This window comes from Colletotrichum costaricense, assembly GCF_030867565.1.
Source record: "Colletotrichum costaricense strain IMI 309622 chromosome Unknown Scaffold_1.1, whole genome shotgun sequence".
Classification (NCBI taxonomy): Eukaryota; Fungi; Ascomycota; class Sordariomycetes; order Glomerellales; family Glomerellaceae; genus Colletotrichum; species Colletotrichum costaricense.
This window is the reverse complement of record NW_026848230.1, coordinates 3846713-3861823: the sequence shown is the minus strand read 5'-3', so window position 1 is coordinate 3861823 and position 15111 is coordinate 3846713. Positions and strand designations below refer to the sequence as shown.

The 15111-nt window shown below is 44.4% G+C and overlaps 2 protein-coding genes across 2 annotated transcripts; one reads left to right on the top strand and one right to left on the bottom strand.

Moving 5' to 3' along the window:
* Window positions 1–217: 217 nt before the first annotated feature.
* On the top strand, window positions 218–4902 carry CCOS01_01328 (WD repeat-containing protein; the record flags this gene model as incomplete). The annotated part of the gene is made up of 2 exons (XM_060449524.1): window positions 218–375; window positions 435–4902. The coding sequence occupies 2 exons, from the start codon at window positions 218–220 to the stop codon at window positions 4900–4902; spliced, it is 4626 nt and encodes a 1541-aa protein (XP_060320962.1).
* Window positions 4903–11176: 6274 nt separating this feature from the next.
* On the bottom strand, window positions 11177–11816 carry CCOS01_01327 (uncharacterized protein; the record flags this gene model as incomplete). The annotated part of the gene is made up of 2 exons (XM_060449523.1): window positions 11177–11609; window positions 11716–11816. The coding sequence occupies 2 exons, from the start codon at window positions 11814–11816 to the stop codon at window positions 11177–11179; spliced, it is 534 nt and encodes a 177-aa protein (XP_060320961.1).
* Between the last annotated feature and the right edge of the window lie 3295 nt (window positions 11817–15111).

Here is a 15111-nt window from a genome sequence, read left to right as displayed (position 1 = left end):
CGTGCATCAGCCTCTGAGCCTCAACTAAAGACCCTCGACATCAAGTTGCGATATTTCATCCAATCAGGACATCTCATCAGTCAAAGAGCAACTATCAGAGCAGTCTATACTGTGGAAGAACTCTCCCATTGTCGTGTGCTATCGGATCATGGCAAAGACATAGCGCCTACAGATGCCTTTCTGAGGCATCTCTCTCATCTGAGCCAAAACCGCCATCATGCCGCACTTCGACCAGCTTGATGCGCCGAAGAAGGGCAAGCCGATCAAGTCAGCCTTCGACAGCGAGAGCTTTGATGCGGACGGCACGATCCACGTCGCCGGTCTAGTAGGATCGGCGACGATAGCTCCTTCTCAGAGAGATGTTGCCTTAGCATCGTGAGTGAACTTGTCGTGAGGCTTCCGAGCCACTGGACCCCAGCTGACACATCCATTAGACCCGAAGGTTTATCCATTATTGATTTGGACTCACCTTACAATCCTCCTCGTCGACTCAGCAGTCATGGCTCCCCTTGGCTTGTCACTGATGTCCAATGGTCGCCCTTTGCCGTTCGCGACTACTGGGTCGTGTCCACTGCCAATCATCGCGCGCTTGTATGGAACCTCAACTTGAGAGATGACTCGACATCGGGGGCCATTGAGCACTCACTTCAAGGCCACAGCAGAGCCATCACCGATATCAACTGGTCCGCCCACCACCCCGACCAGCTCGCTTCGTGTGCTGTCGATGGGTACGTCCACTGCTGGGATCTCAGACGCCCGAGACAGCCTGTCCTTACTTTCTGCGATTGGTTTGCCGGCGCCACGCAAGTCAAGTACAACCGTCAGGACCCGCACATCCTAGCTTCATCTCACGACAGGTGGTTGCACATTTGGGACGAAAGACGACCAAGCGAGCCCCTGAAATCAATCGGCGCACACACCTCAAAGATCTACGGGATTGATTGGAATCGGACAACGTCAACCAAGATTGTTACTTGCTCTTTGGATAAGCACATCAAGTTTTGGGACTATGCGAGCGATCAAGATGTCCCGGATCGCGTTATACGTACCGAGTTCCCGGTGTGGCGCGCTCGTCATACCCCTTTTGGCCAGGGGCTCCTTGCGATGCCTCAGAACGAACCAGGCGACCTGTACCTGTACGACTGGCGAACACCTCCTAAGGACCCTGAGGAAGGGCCGACTGAGCCAGTAGCGGTATTTCCTGGCCACGGCAACCACAAGGCCAAGGAGTTCTTGTGGAGAAGTAGAGGGAGCATCACCGAAGATGCGCTAGATAACAGAGACTTCCAGCTCGTCTCTTGGGGAGAGGATAATGAGCTGCGCCTGCAGCAAGTCGACCCGTCTATTCTCGAGTCTGTGGGATATGTCAAGGGGATGGCGGCCAACAAGAATGTCGTCCTCACACGCAAAGGCGCTGCCTACAAAACTTTCCGAACGGTTGAGGACACAGTCAGCCGAGACAGGAGGAGTGCCACAATGAGCGATCCCCGCAATAGCGCGCAATATCGTCAGAGTGCTCTAACTATGGGTATGCGGTCGGGGCCGACAACCTATTCCAAACTTGGTGCGGCTTGGAAGGGCTCATCAATGAAAGCCAAAAGCACTTCCAGAGAGATGGATCGTAGCCAGGCACATATCGGCTGGATGAAGGGAATCATGATGAACAAGCGCAAGACATCTACAGACAGCCCTAGAAGGGCAGATTCAAAGGACTCTAGCATGTTCAGCCCAGGTTACATGGACGATGACAAGTGGGGAGAACCAGAGACTATCCAGGAAGAGTTTCTCCGCATCAGCATGCAGCTTCCCAAGGTCAAATGGGAGCACATCGACATGGATAACTTGACGCTCAACGCATCCCTCAATGGCCCGTGGGGCGCCAACAGCGACCCCATCTTCATAAAAGTTACAGTCGACATACCATCTAACTATCCTAAAGCCAAAGCACCAAGATTCTACATTGAGAAGACCGGCTTCATGTCAGACAAGACGCATCGGAAGATCGAGCACGAAATTCATGAGCTTTGCCAACAGTTTTTGGAGCGAAAGCAGAATTGCCTGGATGTTGCTTTCTCTTATCTGTTAGGCGAGATCGACCTGGCGGCGAGCACGAATTTCTTCAAGAATGTGAAGGATCTTGACGATCCATTAGACGGCCTTGGTTCCGAGAGCTCTAGCGAAGACGAGAACGATATCGCGGCCGGCGGTTCCGCATCCATGTCTCAAGAATTGCCTCCGAACGCAGAGGCCGAAAGCACCTTGGCACCAAACAACAGGCCTACAATTCCACCCTTGCCACGGTTCTGCGGTGCCCGGTTTTCCAATGACGGGAGGCTGGTGTGCTTCTTCCCAACCAAGGAAGAAAAGGCAAGGGCATTGCTATTCACGCCGGCAGAACCCATGCGGGAGAGGTCAAAAGGGGAGCCTGTATTCGCCGGTTTCGGCCGTCTTGCGCATGATTCTCCGCCTGGAAAGCGATATGGTAACGACGAGATGTCCGCTACAGACGAGCAGTCCGACTCTGATGTCTCCACCGGTTCATCCTCTTCGAGTGACTCGGAATCAACATCTATCAACAAGATGAGCCTATGGTATCAGCCCCGACATCGTTTCAAGCGAACTTGGAGTGACAATCGCTCTGTTCGATCAAGCGGTGGCGGCACGGGAGTGGGAACCGGAACCGGCACAGGATCGCTTAGAAGGCGACCAGGCGCAAAATCGAAGAACGTCGTCTCCCTCCACGACTTATCGGATATTCTGCCTGCGAAGAAGGAATTCGCAGAAGACTATGCTATATTTGGGGATGGTGCTGAGGTCTGCGAGCACAATGCACAGGTCGCAGAGAAGCATGGCTGCCAAGATCTGGTGGATGTCTGGCGCTACCTCTCACTGATTCTCCGCCGAGATATCCCACTGGAATTGTCAAACATGGACCGTCACCAAAACTCAATTCTGATCATAGCCAGAGACGCTCTTGCGCGATTCCGTCACGAGGGTTCGCCGGTTACCAAGACGATTAATGGCAAAGACACTGCCGACTTCAACGGGAGAGTGAAGTGGGGCAATCATCCGCTAGCAAGGGATTTCATCAGCGATCTCTTTGATTACTTTGAGAAGACTGCAGATATCCAGATGCTAGCTATGTTGTCCTGCATCTTTAGTGAAGCATTCACCGAAGACAGTGTTGCCTACGCTGAATCGCACCTCACGCAGCCAGACACACCGCTGCCGATGAAGACTCCGGCATTTTCACTCGATTACTTCCCCACGGATGCATCTCTTTGGACTTACAACACCAGGAGTCAGACAAATTCAGCCATCACCACGCCTAGAACATTGCACACACCAATCCGATACTCTGGGTCACAAGGTTCTGCTGAAGAAATGCTTTGGACTGGGGACCCAGGCTCAAACTCTTACTCGTGCGGCGAGACACCGCCACCAAGGGGTAAGGAATATCTCGGGGAGGGGGATCAAACGCCAAGTCTCTCCACGTCGCCCAGTGGAAGGACGCTGTCGAGAGCCAACTCGGGTCTGACCTCGAGCTTCGCTATCAACTTTCCTCGACCCTTCAGCGGTGTTGCAACGGGGACAACGACCGCAGCATCATCGCCGCCTAACCATGGTCGTAAGAGACCGAGTCCAGCGGAGACCATATTGAGCACCCTCGCCCCCAGTGCACCCGGTGCTGTCACTTGGGGAGGCTCCACCATCATGGGCGACTCGGGCACGGCTCGCACCTCCCTCTCGGACGACGAGGTTTACCGCGACGATCTATTCTCCATGGTACCTATCGGAGTGTCTGTCCATATGGAGGATCAGACCATATTCGATGACGACGGGTGGATGACCACGCCGCTTCTAGAGGCGAACCGCGCTGACATGTACGCCACGTATCGCTATGTCTACGCCGAGATTCTACAAATGTGGAATCAGCCTCTGGCTCGCCTGGAGATTATGAAGTTCAACGTGCTTCAGCAAGGCCAGGGAGTGACTGGCTCGATTGACGATTTCCATGACACCTACAGTATCGCCGATACTTCGACAACAATCCAGCAGCATCACCACGACCAACAGCACCAGAGCCATCAGGCCCAGCATCACCAGCAGCAACCGCACAATACCTCCCCGATCCTCCTCGGAAAGAAGGAGCAGCTCCAAGCTCTTGTCGCTTCCGGCCGCGGTCTCGACGTTACCGGCGTATGCCGCGTCCACGAGACCCAGCTCGAGCCTCTGAAATACACTTCCGCCTCCGCGACTCGCTCCGGCGGCGCCGTCGGTGCGTGTGATCGCTGCCGCCGCCCGCAGTACCAGCTCCTCTGCGTATACTGCCGCGAGCCCGTCGACGCCCTGTACCCGCCGTGTCTAGGCTGCGGCTGCGCCTTCCACGAGGCGTGTCTCGCGGAGTGGCATGCCGCCGGCGAAGTTACCTGTCCTGCTGGCGACGAGTGTAACTGCGTAGAAGAGGCGTCGAGCGGGCAGGTCGAGTCGTGGGCTGCCATGATGGGCGCGCTGAGGAAGGGTCAACAGCCAGCCTCAGGTATTTCTTCTGCTCCCTCAGGAGGCGTCATGGGTCGCGGATTCGTGCTGCCGCCGCCTACTATCGAGGAGCCGGATGACGAGGAGGTTGAAAGGGGCGATTGGGAGAGCGTGGCGAGTTCCGCGGGGATCCCTAGCCGGATGCAAGGGGGAGGAGCGGGTAGCGGTGCGGTTATGAGTGCCGCGCGGATCAGTCTGGGTAACAGGCTTAAGAAGTCTGCGGGCGATACCGCGGCTGCTTGGTCCCGTGCTTCTAGTTTGAGGAAGGGTAGGGGTGGTCATCCCGGAGCTGGTGTCGGACCTGGTTCTGGACTGGGCAGCGGGAACGGGGCTGCTGGTGGGACTTGGAGGAGCGCGAAATGATTTGGATGTATGAATCTAGTGGACTTTTGTATTATTGTTGTGAGCGACGGGTGTTTGTATGAATACCAAGATGATTTTAAAGAGAGAATTTCAAGTCGTCGACTAGTGTTACTTAGACCGTGACCTCGAAACGGGCAAGCCATGGGATAATGCGCTGGTCGTCAGCCAAGATTCATTGTCAAGGATACAGGACTCGAACCGGGCAGATCAAACACTATGGAAAGATGGTTGGCCTTGAAGATGGCCGGCAGAGTGGGTGACATTGGCGGGTTCTTGCTCGTATTGCAGACTGAGTTACACATGTCCTGAGATATGATGAATATAGGCTGTTTCACCTCCGAATTCTGTCAACAGCCGTAAAAGGGACTCTTACCCAAAGCTTAAGATGGTTATACCCCTAATCCTGAAGTGCAAAGCTACTGAGCTTTACTTGTGAGTTCGAACCCACAAGCCACCACCATTGTTTATCTTTATTCTTTCCCCCTTTTCCCCCTTTTTTCCTCTTTGTAAGGAACACAGTATTCTTACAGATCCTGCACTGTGATTTGTTACCGGATACAAATTTCTGTAAATCTTCACATCCGTTGATAATCAGATTACGCTCATTCGTCGCTGTGAGGATTGAGGGTCTACAACCACTGGCATCAGGAGATATCCTGGGCCAATGAGTTTGGTGAATTGTCGATTACATGTTTTCGATGATCTTGATAATAGAACACTTCCTTGTGATACTGGAATGATGATGAATGGAGTCGTCTTGAATTTCGATGATGCCGAAGTACCGTTAAATTCATAGTTACTAGGGCATCGTGTCTTACTCGGTTATGTATGTCTAGTATAGTACTCACACTTTATAGGGAGGAGTATAGTAGGCCCAGAATACATAGAAAAACAAAGATACCTCGTATTACAAGAACCCTGGCCATATTCTCTCTCCTCCTCGGTGACTGCCTCGTGACCTCATGAGATACATAGTAAAGCTGCTGGCCTGTGAGTCTAACAACATGTGGTCTGAGCCCAGTCCCAGACGTCGGGTCTGCAAGCCGGAAGATACGCTAGACGCCGCCTTGTCGATCTGTGGGAATCCAACATTTAAGTGCAGTGACCAGCCCAGGCGATTGCATTCATGTCTGTACAAGTGGTTATGAGATTGAGAGGCGAAATAGATGCCCCTACTCTCGCCATATCCGCACGGCGTTCAGCTATGGTGGCTTGAAATTCTTCTTCTATTTGACGCTGTCTACCTAAGGTACTTACCTCCTGCCTCTCGCCTCTCGGCCCCTGCCTCCTCTTACCTCCTACCTCTTCCTTCCTCTTACCTCTTCCTTCCTCTTACCTCGACCGCCTGTATATTCCTACCCCCTCTTGCCTCCTCCTGCCTTCCGCTCTGTACCTAACCGAATGCTTTCCTGGTGGGGGGCGCCGTCTAGTTCGAGGGATATATAAACACGTCTCCCCTCCCAAGACTCTTCTCCTATCTCTCTTCTTCTTCAACACCAGACTATCATGTCAAGCACAGTCCCTCTCTCCCTTTCCCATCTGTTTACCCATCCATGTTTGCTTGTCTTATGTTTGGGACTCAGAATGTAGACCTGCGAGGGTCAATGATCATCACTGTCCCTCTCAATGGCCGCTAGTCTTGGGAGCCACCTTTTCAATGGTGGTCTCACACCAAAGTTTGAGCCAAGATAAATTTCGCTTTCTCAGCACCGACCCGTTAATGGAGGCGCGGCGGTGCACTGTGGTATCAGAGGGTTGGACCGTCGAGCCACCCCACGACGATCACCACGCGAGCAAGGCTTCGGCAACCCGATACGTTTTCCCACGCCATCATCTGTAAGACTTCCTAAGTGATATCAATTCCTGTAGAATGTGGTTCTCCCCCGTGCAAAGTTGTAGGCTCAGTATTCTTCTGCAAGTCATGCCAGTAACGCCAGGCAAAGTGGCACACGGTCCCGTGTATGTGAAGATTTCATCATTGCCCGAGTGATTGTGTATGGTTGCCCCAGGTGTATGCAAAGCAAGCAGGCACATATGCAGGCACTGCCTCTCAGGATTCCGATCTGTACTTTTCCGGGGAAGGGGGGGGGGGAGGCCGGTCGCAAGGCCTTTCGCGAAGAAGGCAGAAAGAGTGGTCGAGAAAACAGAAGCAAAGATGAAGATGAAGACAATGATGACGAGACAGAAGGGACGATGGCAGCGTGCCTAGAGGTTTCTTTCCATAGCTATGGCCGCATTCGAGAGAAAAAAACAACGAGTCGATGAGGTGAAAATGATCGAGGCCGCACTTGGGGCCGTCAGGCAACTCCCAGGAAGAGTCCACTTACAAGCCTCCCATTCCTGCTTTCCATCTTCGGTGTCAACATAAAACAGTGCCGGAGCAGATATAAGGCAGCAGGATCTGCTGTAATCAAAATAATACTTTTCTTCGGGGGTGGGAGCAGGCTTCTTGAAAGCTGGATGGTTCTCCTTAGCGCCACTTCTCGGCCTCCGGCGAGCTGGGGGCTTTCTGGCGGACACCGGTGTCCTGGTCCTTCTCTGCATGAATCTGCCTTGGCCTTCTCATTTCAAAGCGGTAAGGAGTCCGATGTAGCATGGGAAAGGGCTGTTGCGTTCACCTCGTCGATGAGGATGGTCTGAAAGAAGACTCTCTATGTCGAAGATTACCCCAAGGAAACGCGAGAAAAGGGAGAAAGGGGAAAATAGAAGGAGGTGAAAGAAAGGATTTGATGGACAGTCATGTAAGGTCGCCTGAGATTTACAAAAGGAAGGTTCATGTGAAAGTCGGGTTAGCTGGCTGCCTATCGAGGTGTCCCGACCTCCAGGGTGCGAGGGCGCGTGCGGCCTGTCCGGCTCCACCCTGATTTACCCTTGTCAGGTGCCTGCGAGCCAATAAGAGGACCGGTCGTAGACGACAGGCGAAGAATGGAGATGAAGATGTTCTCCTGTACGCCTATGCTACATTTGGTATGTGATTCTTTGAAGTGGCAACTTGATGTTACTCACATCACCGGCACCATGCTGCTATTATTTCTTCATTTGATTCATAACGGAGATATCTGTCTGTACAACGATCACCAAGGCTTTCTCCCAGGTACTGCTTAGTTTAGGTATACTTCGGTAGCTGAGTCATCTTTGTGAACATGATTTTCGAGAATTTGTCAAATAAGAGAAGGTACGCAGTGGAATTCAGCTGCGTTCAGGTCTTGAAAATAGTAATTCTGGTCTGGAGCCTCAACGTGTAAAGGGCACATTCAACAATGAGGACTCTTCCCACTTACTTCTCACTGAGGCTTCTCTCATTGAGATAAGATAGATATGTGGACTACCTATTGGCTTTTCCGTATTGTCTGTTCTGTGTATGACTCCTCAATTGATCTCATGTGGTGGCACGGATGATCAAGTCAAGCATGTATCTTGGCAGCTGTATATCCTTCATGTGTGTGGCGAAAGCCATCATAACCCCAAGCCGTTGTGACGGGCTACCACTCAGGTGACTGAAAATGCATTGAAGTAGTCAGATGCAGATTCAGATACTGTATCTTCTGAGTCCTAACCTGTTTGAGGGTAAAAAGGGGTAAGACTTAGGTAAGAAAAGGGGGAAGTCATCGTCAAGCAAAGGGAAAGTTAAGCAAGCAGTGAACATGGAATGAAAGGGGTAAATGAAATCTCACTTAGCTCATCAAGTTAATAATGGTTACGTACAGCGAAGAAAAGGAAAAAACTAAGTGAGACGATTGAAGCCGCACTCGAAGGCCCGAATCACCACTCACCCACCTCAGCCACCTGGATAGCCAAACCGCCACCACACCGCCCACCGCCCGCCCATCGACCCTTTATCTACAACTTCCTCTCCCTCACTTTTACCAGCCCCGGGGACGCCCGGGAACGCCTTAGCCTAGCGGTAAAATACCGAGCAGAAAATTCCCCTAGGGGGGTGGGGTTTTCATAGGGCCAGTGTTCAACACCCTGAGCCCGAACTTTTAGGAGAAATTTTCTAGAGATCTTTTTTTTATTGATAAATGCCGAGGTTTAGTGCTTGCCAAGTTCTTTTCTGTGTTCTGAGAGAGATGCGGTGATAATGTTGGGTTGGACAGTTCGGGAGGAGGCTCACTCACTTACAGGCCTCCCCCATTCGGAGGCTTCGTTCTTCAGTGCCTAAGTATACAAGACGGCGGAAGAATAATAAGTCAGAAGGGACGGAAAGAGCCACAGACTCACGGTGTCGATAAGAAACATCCTACCTATCCTTTTCCCAGATGGCACCGCGTTTCATCCCTACGTAGCATAGGAAGAAGCACATTGCGATGATCTTGCGAGAAAGTCTCTCCATCTCCACGTCGTAGGCCGCCCCACGGTAGTTTCACTATCGATTCCATGTTTCCGTGGGCTTCTCTATCCGAAGTAAGAGAGAGATGCTCTGTACGTGGTGCCATCGCATCCCAAGCCTTGGCCCGATTGACTGCTCACAGTGCGGGCCGGCCATCTTTCGATCATCTTCCTGGCCAGGTTTTCATGATATCTCAAAGTAATTCCAGATACCTCTGAAATACCCGTCGTGGCCAGGATCTCTATACGTCTAGCACAGAACCTCAGACGATATTCGGCTGGTTGGAAATGAATGGCACATTTCCCCCAAGGATTTCTCGGCTAGTTTTTGTGTTACGAGAAACCCCATTGCCTTCCACATAATCCAGCCCTGCCGGCATTCTCTCAGTGAACTATGTTGTTCCAGGACGGATTACGAAGCAAAGCATCTCCAGATTACTGCAGATTCCGATGCTATTGGCCGAAAGGTCGACATATCAGATATCTGTAATCACGGTAATCCACCCGAACACTATCCAAAGAAGCCCTGTATAGAGCACAATTATTATGAGAACATACAATATGCCTCATGGGACAAAGAAGCAGACCTGCAGACATCAAGTGTCACAGTTAGACCAAGCCCCTGAGCCTGGCAATACTTTATAGACCATCTGAGTATTAAACTGTAGGGACATTGAATGCTTTTACATTTGGAGGACTCTGGAATACTTACTTCGTATGAGCAGATTCGTAATGCAAGCTCTCATTTCTGCAAACTGTCTTTTCTGAGGCTGCCGTCTGCTCGTCAGCCCCACGATCACGGCACCTCTGACACATTCCTGCACCACGCCTGAACGATGACGACGAAACCGCGATTCCTGGTTCACTCTAAAGCTCAAAGTCTCTTTGTTGATACTTGAGTACACCAGAGTCTACCTGAGACGTGGCTTTGCCACCCAGCCGTGCAATTCGAGGTACCGTGAAGGCAGTACTGGCCCTGGGTCATACGTAAACAGACACGGCGACAGGAAGCACGGTGTGAACCAGCTACTTACCTACGACTCGCCGTTCATCTCATCCCAAACTAAGCCTTTCTTTTCACGCAGTCCACCCCGCCTCAACATTTCGTACTCCTCCACATCGATCCCTCACGTCACCTACCTCAACCAACCCACAAAAAGCAGCATCAACAAAAAGCAAAAACATACAACACCAGGTATTCGCTGGTCGTCACCGACCCAACTACTAATCCGGCCCTCACTGCAATCATCTAGATGGAACCGGAACAGCTTACTTCGTGATGGCTTCGCCAACCTAAAGTAGTGGGTACCGTTCCTCGAAACGGACAATGCGGAACATCATGTGGCCGAAGACATACCGTTTTGGACGGTAAATTGGATATTAGCCCGTCAGACGCTCGGTAACTTAGAGTACTCTAAGGCGTGCGAATAGAACTCCCGCATGCCGTCGGACAGCCAGGCTTCAACAACTTCATGCCGTAGCGCTTCCCAGGTTGGAATCTGGGTACCCCGCTCCACATGTGCTCCTTAGGCTTCATCCAGCATTAATAACCTGCTTCCGGTGTGCTTAGTAAGGAAGTGCGCTAGAAGCCGTCAGATTGAACGGGATGGATATGGGTTATGAAACGCGCGTAGCGGAACCTAGTTTCGCAGTACCTCCGGCAGCAAAGCAGACTACTCCCCAAGGATGACCACCCCCCTATTAGCCACTCTTGGGCTGTAAATGAAGAAACAAAGTAGAAGAATATATAAGTCGTCTGTGCTGTACCGATTGATACGCGTATACTGACAGGAAATAGCCCATGATGAGCGACGGAGGTTAGTAAACCAAATCACTTCTCCTATATTGTAGTGGTTCTACGCAAACACATGTAGTCTAGCCTCGGAACGTGAAGATAATTGCGATAAGCATTCGTTGAATTCCTCTCTTGGAGCGCGCGTCTAGCTTACAGCCTGACATGCCTCTCAATAACCTCTTGGGAGGCCAGCCTGTGAGACATGCCAGACCCGGCAAGATACACACCAGACCGCAAATTTCCTTCACGGATAACCTGTGTTTTGTTCGGGCCGAGATCTCTTAATACATGTGATCCGCCATCTTGCCCGATTCGTCCGTTCCACCCCGTCTGCCGATGTTGCCCCATTCCACCAAGACACGCCCTCTTGCGTGTTCCCCAGCAAACTTCTGACTGTCGCGTTCGCACGCCATCAATATCTCCGTCTGCCATCTCTGCCTCCTCCTCCGACTTATCACCGTCGTGAGGGATATCGCGGTCCTGGATGGCGGTGGCGATGGCGACTCTAAGCATGTCTCGAAGCTCGCTGACTGGAATGTGGATGTTTGCGAGATCGTCGTGGGAGTGTTCATGGGAGTCGAAACTGGAAAGAGCTAGTTAGCACAGCTCCGCTGGAAAGATTAGTAGTCACAGCCGACCTCTGGCGAGAGCGGCCGAGCTGGAACGACGGGGGACGGGAACTTTCTCACCACTGGCGAACCTGTCCGTGAGGAACGTCCGACGTATCCCTGACCATGTCGGAGAAGTAGAGCGACAAGCTCGCATCGGCGCTGAACGGTTTCCAGTCCATCAAAATCTTCGCAAAGCTATCTGGCTGTATTTATCAATAGGTATATAACACAAAGAAGAAGCTTATAAAGGCTAACTATTATTAGGGTCTAAAAAATAAATTACTAAAATCTACCCTTCCCTCGAGGTATACTATTAGCGCTTTATATATATTTAAATTACTTTTTTATTACTTAGTCCCCCTCTTTATACTTTTTAAACTATTCTTTAACTAACGGGGTTTAATTAATAAAGTTTAATAAAATACTCCCTTTTTTAAATTTTATTTTAAAAACTATTTATAATTTATATATATTATATTAATTTTTTATTTATAAAATCCTTTAATATATAATATAAGGATAAATAAAAATAGTACTTATTAACCTAAATATAAACCCCTTATTTTAAATAATAAATTTAATTAACTTTATAATTCTATACCTAAGTTGCTCCTATTTATAATCCGTTTTTATAATTATTAATACCTAAGTAGTCGTTATTTTACTTTTATTTATTAATATTAACCCCTTTTTAAGCTATTATAATTCTTAATTTCTTTTTTTTTTTATTTATAATTATCCTAATTATATATAATCTTTTATTTTTATTAATATTTACGCTATTTTTTTATTATATAGATTTTATAACTAATAAATATTTTTTAAATCCCTTAATTTTATATACTCCCCGTATTTAAATTAATTTTTTTTAAAATCGTATTATATTTATTATTAATTCTATTTTAATATAAGTATAGCTCTTCTTAATAATATTACTATTATTAATAATAAACTAGTCGTTAGTATTATAAGTATACTTAGTAATAATAATAATAGCTATTTATTTAAAAAGCTTAATATCCTTTTTAATTACCCTAACCTTATATATATATTACTATTTATATATTACTTATTTTAATTATTATAAACTCTTATTAAAAAAAAAAAAAGTAAATATTAAAAAAATTAAGGTTAACTAAGTACGCTCGCTCCCCTACCTCGCTTATATTATATATAAAATACTTAATTTAAAAACTAAGTATTATAATTAGCTAAGTTAATAATTTATAACCCCTAGTTCGCTCTTTTATTTAATACTTTTTTAGAATTTAGTATACGTTATATAGAGTATATTATATAAAACTATTTTTATAAAAATATAATAAGTACTTAATACTATTATTATTCTATTACTTTTTTTATATATTAATTAATAATATTTTAAGTCCTTAAGTCCGTAGAATTTATAATATAAATCCTCTAAAATACCGCTCTTACTTCGAATAATAATATTTATAATTTAAAAATTTATTATTTTATTATCGCTTTATTATTATTATTACTTAAGTTATTAATATTATTCTATAACTTTAATAAACTTATAAAATCGTTATTAATAATACGTAGAGGGTACTTAAGTACGCTAATAAAAAGGCCTATTTTACTCTTATTAATAATAATAATAATAATAAAATAACTATAAACTCTTTTTACGCTACGTTTTTATTTTATAATAATATAATAATTATATTATTACGTATTATTTATAATAAAGTACGCTATTTAAATAACATTTTAACCATAATATAGTCGTTTTACTTACGCTCTATATTTATAACTAATTATTTATAAATTTATTAATAATAAAATAACTACTTTTTCTTTAATAATTCTAAAAATAAAAATAAGAATAGCCCCTTTATATATAAGAGTAATCCTCCCGTAAGTTATAAGAATTAAGAAAGCTATTTATAATTAATACGTTTATATTACTTAGTTATAGCTATATAGCCCCCTTTTTTATTATTAATAACTAGTTCGTTATATTATTAAACTTATTAAGAACTAGGGTATATTACTTAATTAAAACTCGTTTTTTATATATACTAATTAACGCTACGTTTTTAATATACTTAGCTAGCTCTTACGTATTTTTATTATTATTATATCCCTTTTATTAAATTAAGTATTATTACCTCCTTTTTAGCCTTTTATATTATATAATATTTTTTATTTTATAAAATAGCTCCCCGTTTATATCTTTAATAAATAAGAGTTTTTAAAAGGCTTTTTTATAATATTAATATAACTTAAATAGGGATATATAAAATATATTATATATTTTATATTACGTTAATACGTTTAGTTAATAAGCTACCCCCACTATTTTAATTATTAACTTAATTTTAAATAAGCCTAAATATTTATTAACTAATTTCTAACTAAAACGCTACTTTTTAATATTCTTTTTTAATAATAATACTTAATTACCTATTTTATATAATATATTTATCCTAGCTTTATTAACTTATTACTTATATATTTTATATACTTTTTATATAAGGGGTTATAGAGCTTCTTAATTAGCTCGTAATTAAACTATATATTTTTTAACTAAAATATTTTATATACTATCTCAAGTCCCCGTTAAGATTAATATAAAATAAGTAAATAAAGCCTAAATAGGGCCTTAATAAGCGCTTTACGAATTACTAAGTATTAAGTATTATTATATATAAACTTAGCTAAGTAAAAATACTATACCTAATTTAATTAGTTTTAAGTATAAAAATAGCGAAAGTATTATTCTAAATATTAGTTTTACTATTTTATTTAACTATCTATTTATAAATAAAACGTAGTATTAAAACACTTTTTTATTATTAAAAAATAATAAAAATAAGTCTAAAACTTATTTATAAATAATAACTTCTTATTAAAAACGAACCTTTTAAATATTTTAAATTTTATAAATATTTTTATTAATAAGAAGTCTATAAATCCCTAGGCTATAAAAATTATTTTTATAATAATATAAACGTTATATTTTATAAATTAGTTTATTATAATAAATACTACGTTATAGAGGTACTTCTTAATTAATATAGTTAATATAAATAAGCCCGTAATAAAGTCTAATAATATCTCTTATTATAGCCTAACTAGGGTAAATAGGGGGCATAATAAGCTATATAGCTTATAATAATAAAGCTTCGTTTACTAATATACTATATAAATATTAATATAACTTTTTATATCCCTATTTACTCTATTTTAATAATAAAAGCGTTTTAATAATATTATTATCTATTTTATATTATAATATTTTATTATAAGTATATTATAATATCTAGCACGTATAGCTTTAACGAGGTAATACGGGATATTCTTATAAAAGAATATAAAAAGTAAATATTTATATAGAAATAAGAATATATAAATATAGGGGAAATAAGCGTATATAAAAGAGGTTTTTATAATAAAAAGAGTAATATAGTTAATTACTATATAAGAAGTTACTTACTTAACGAAAGG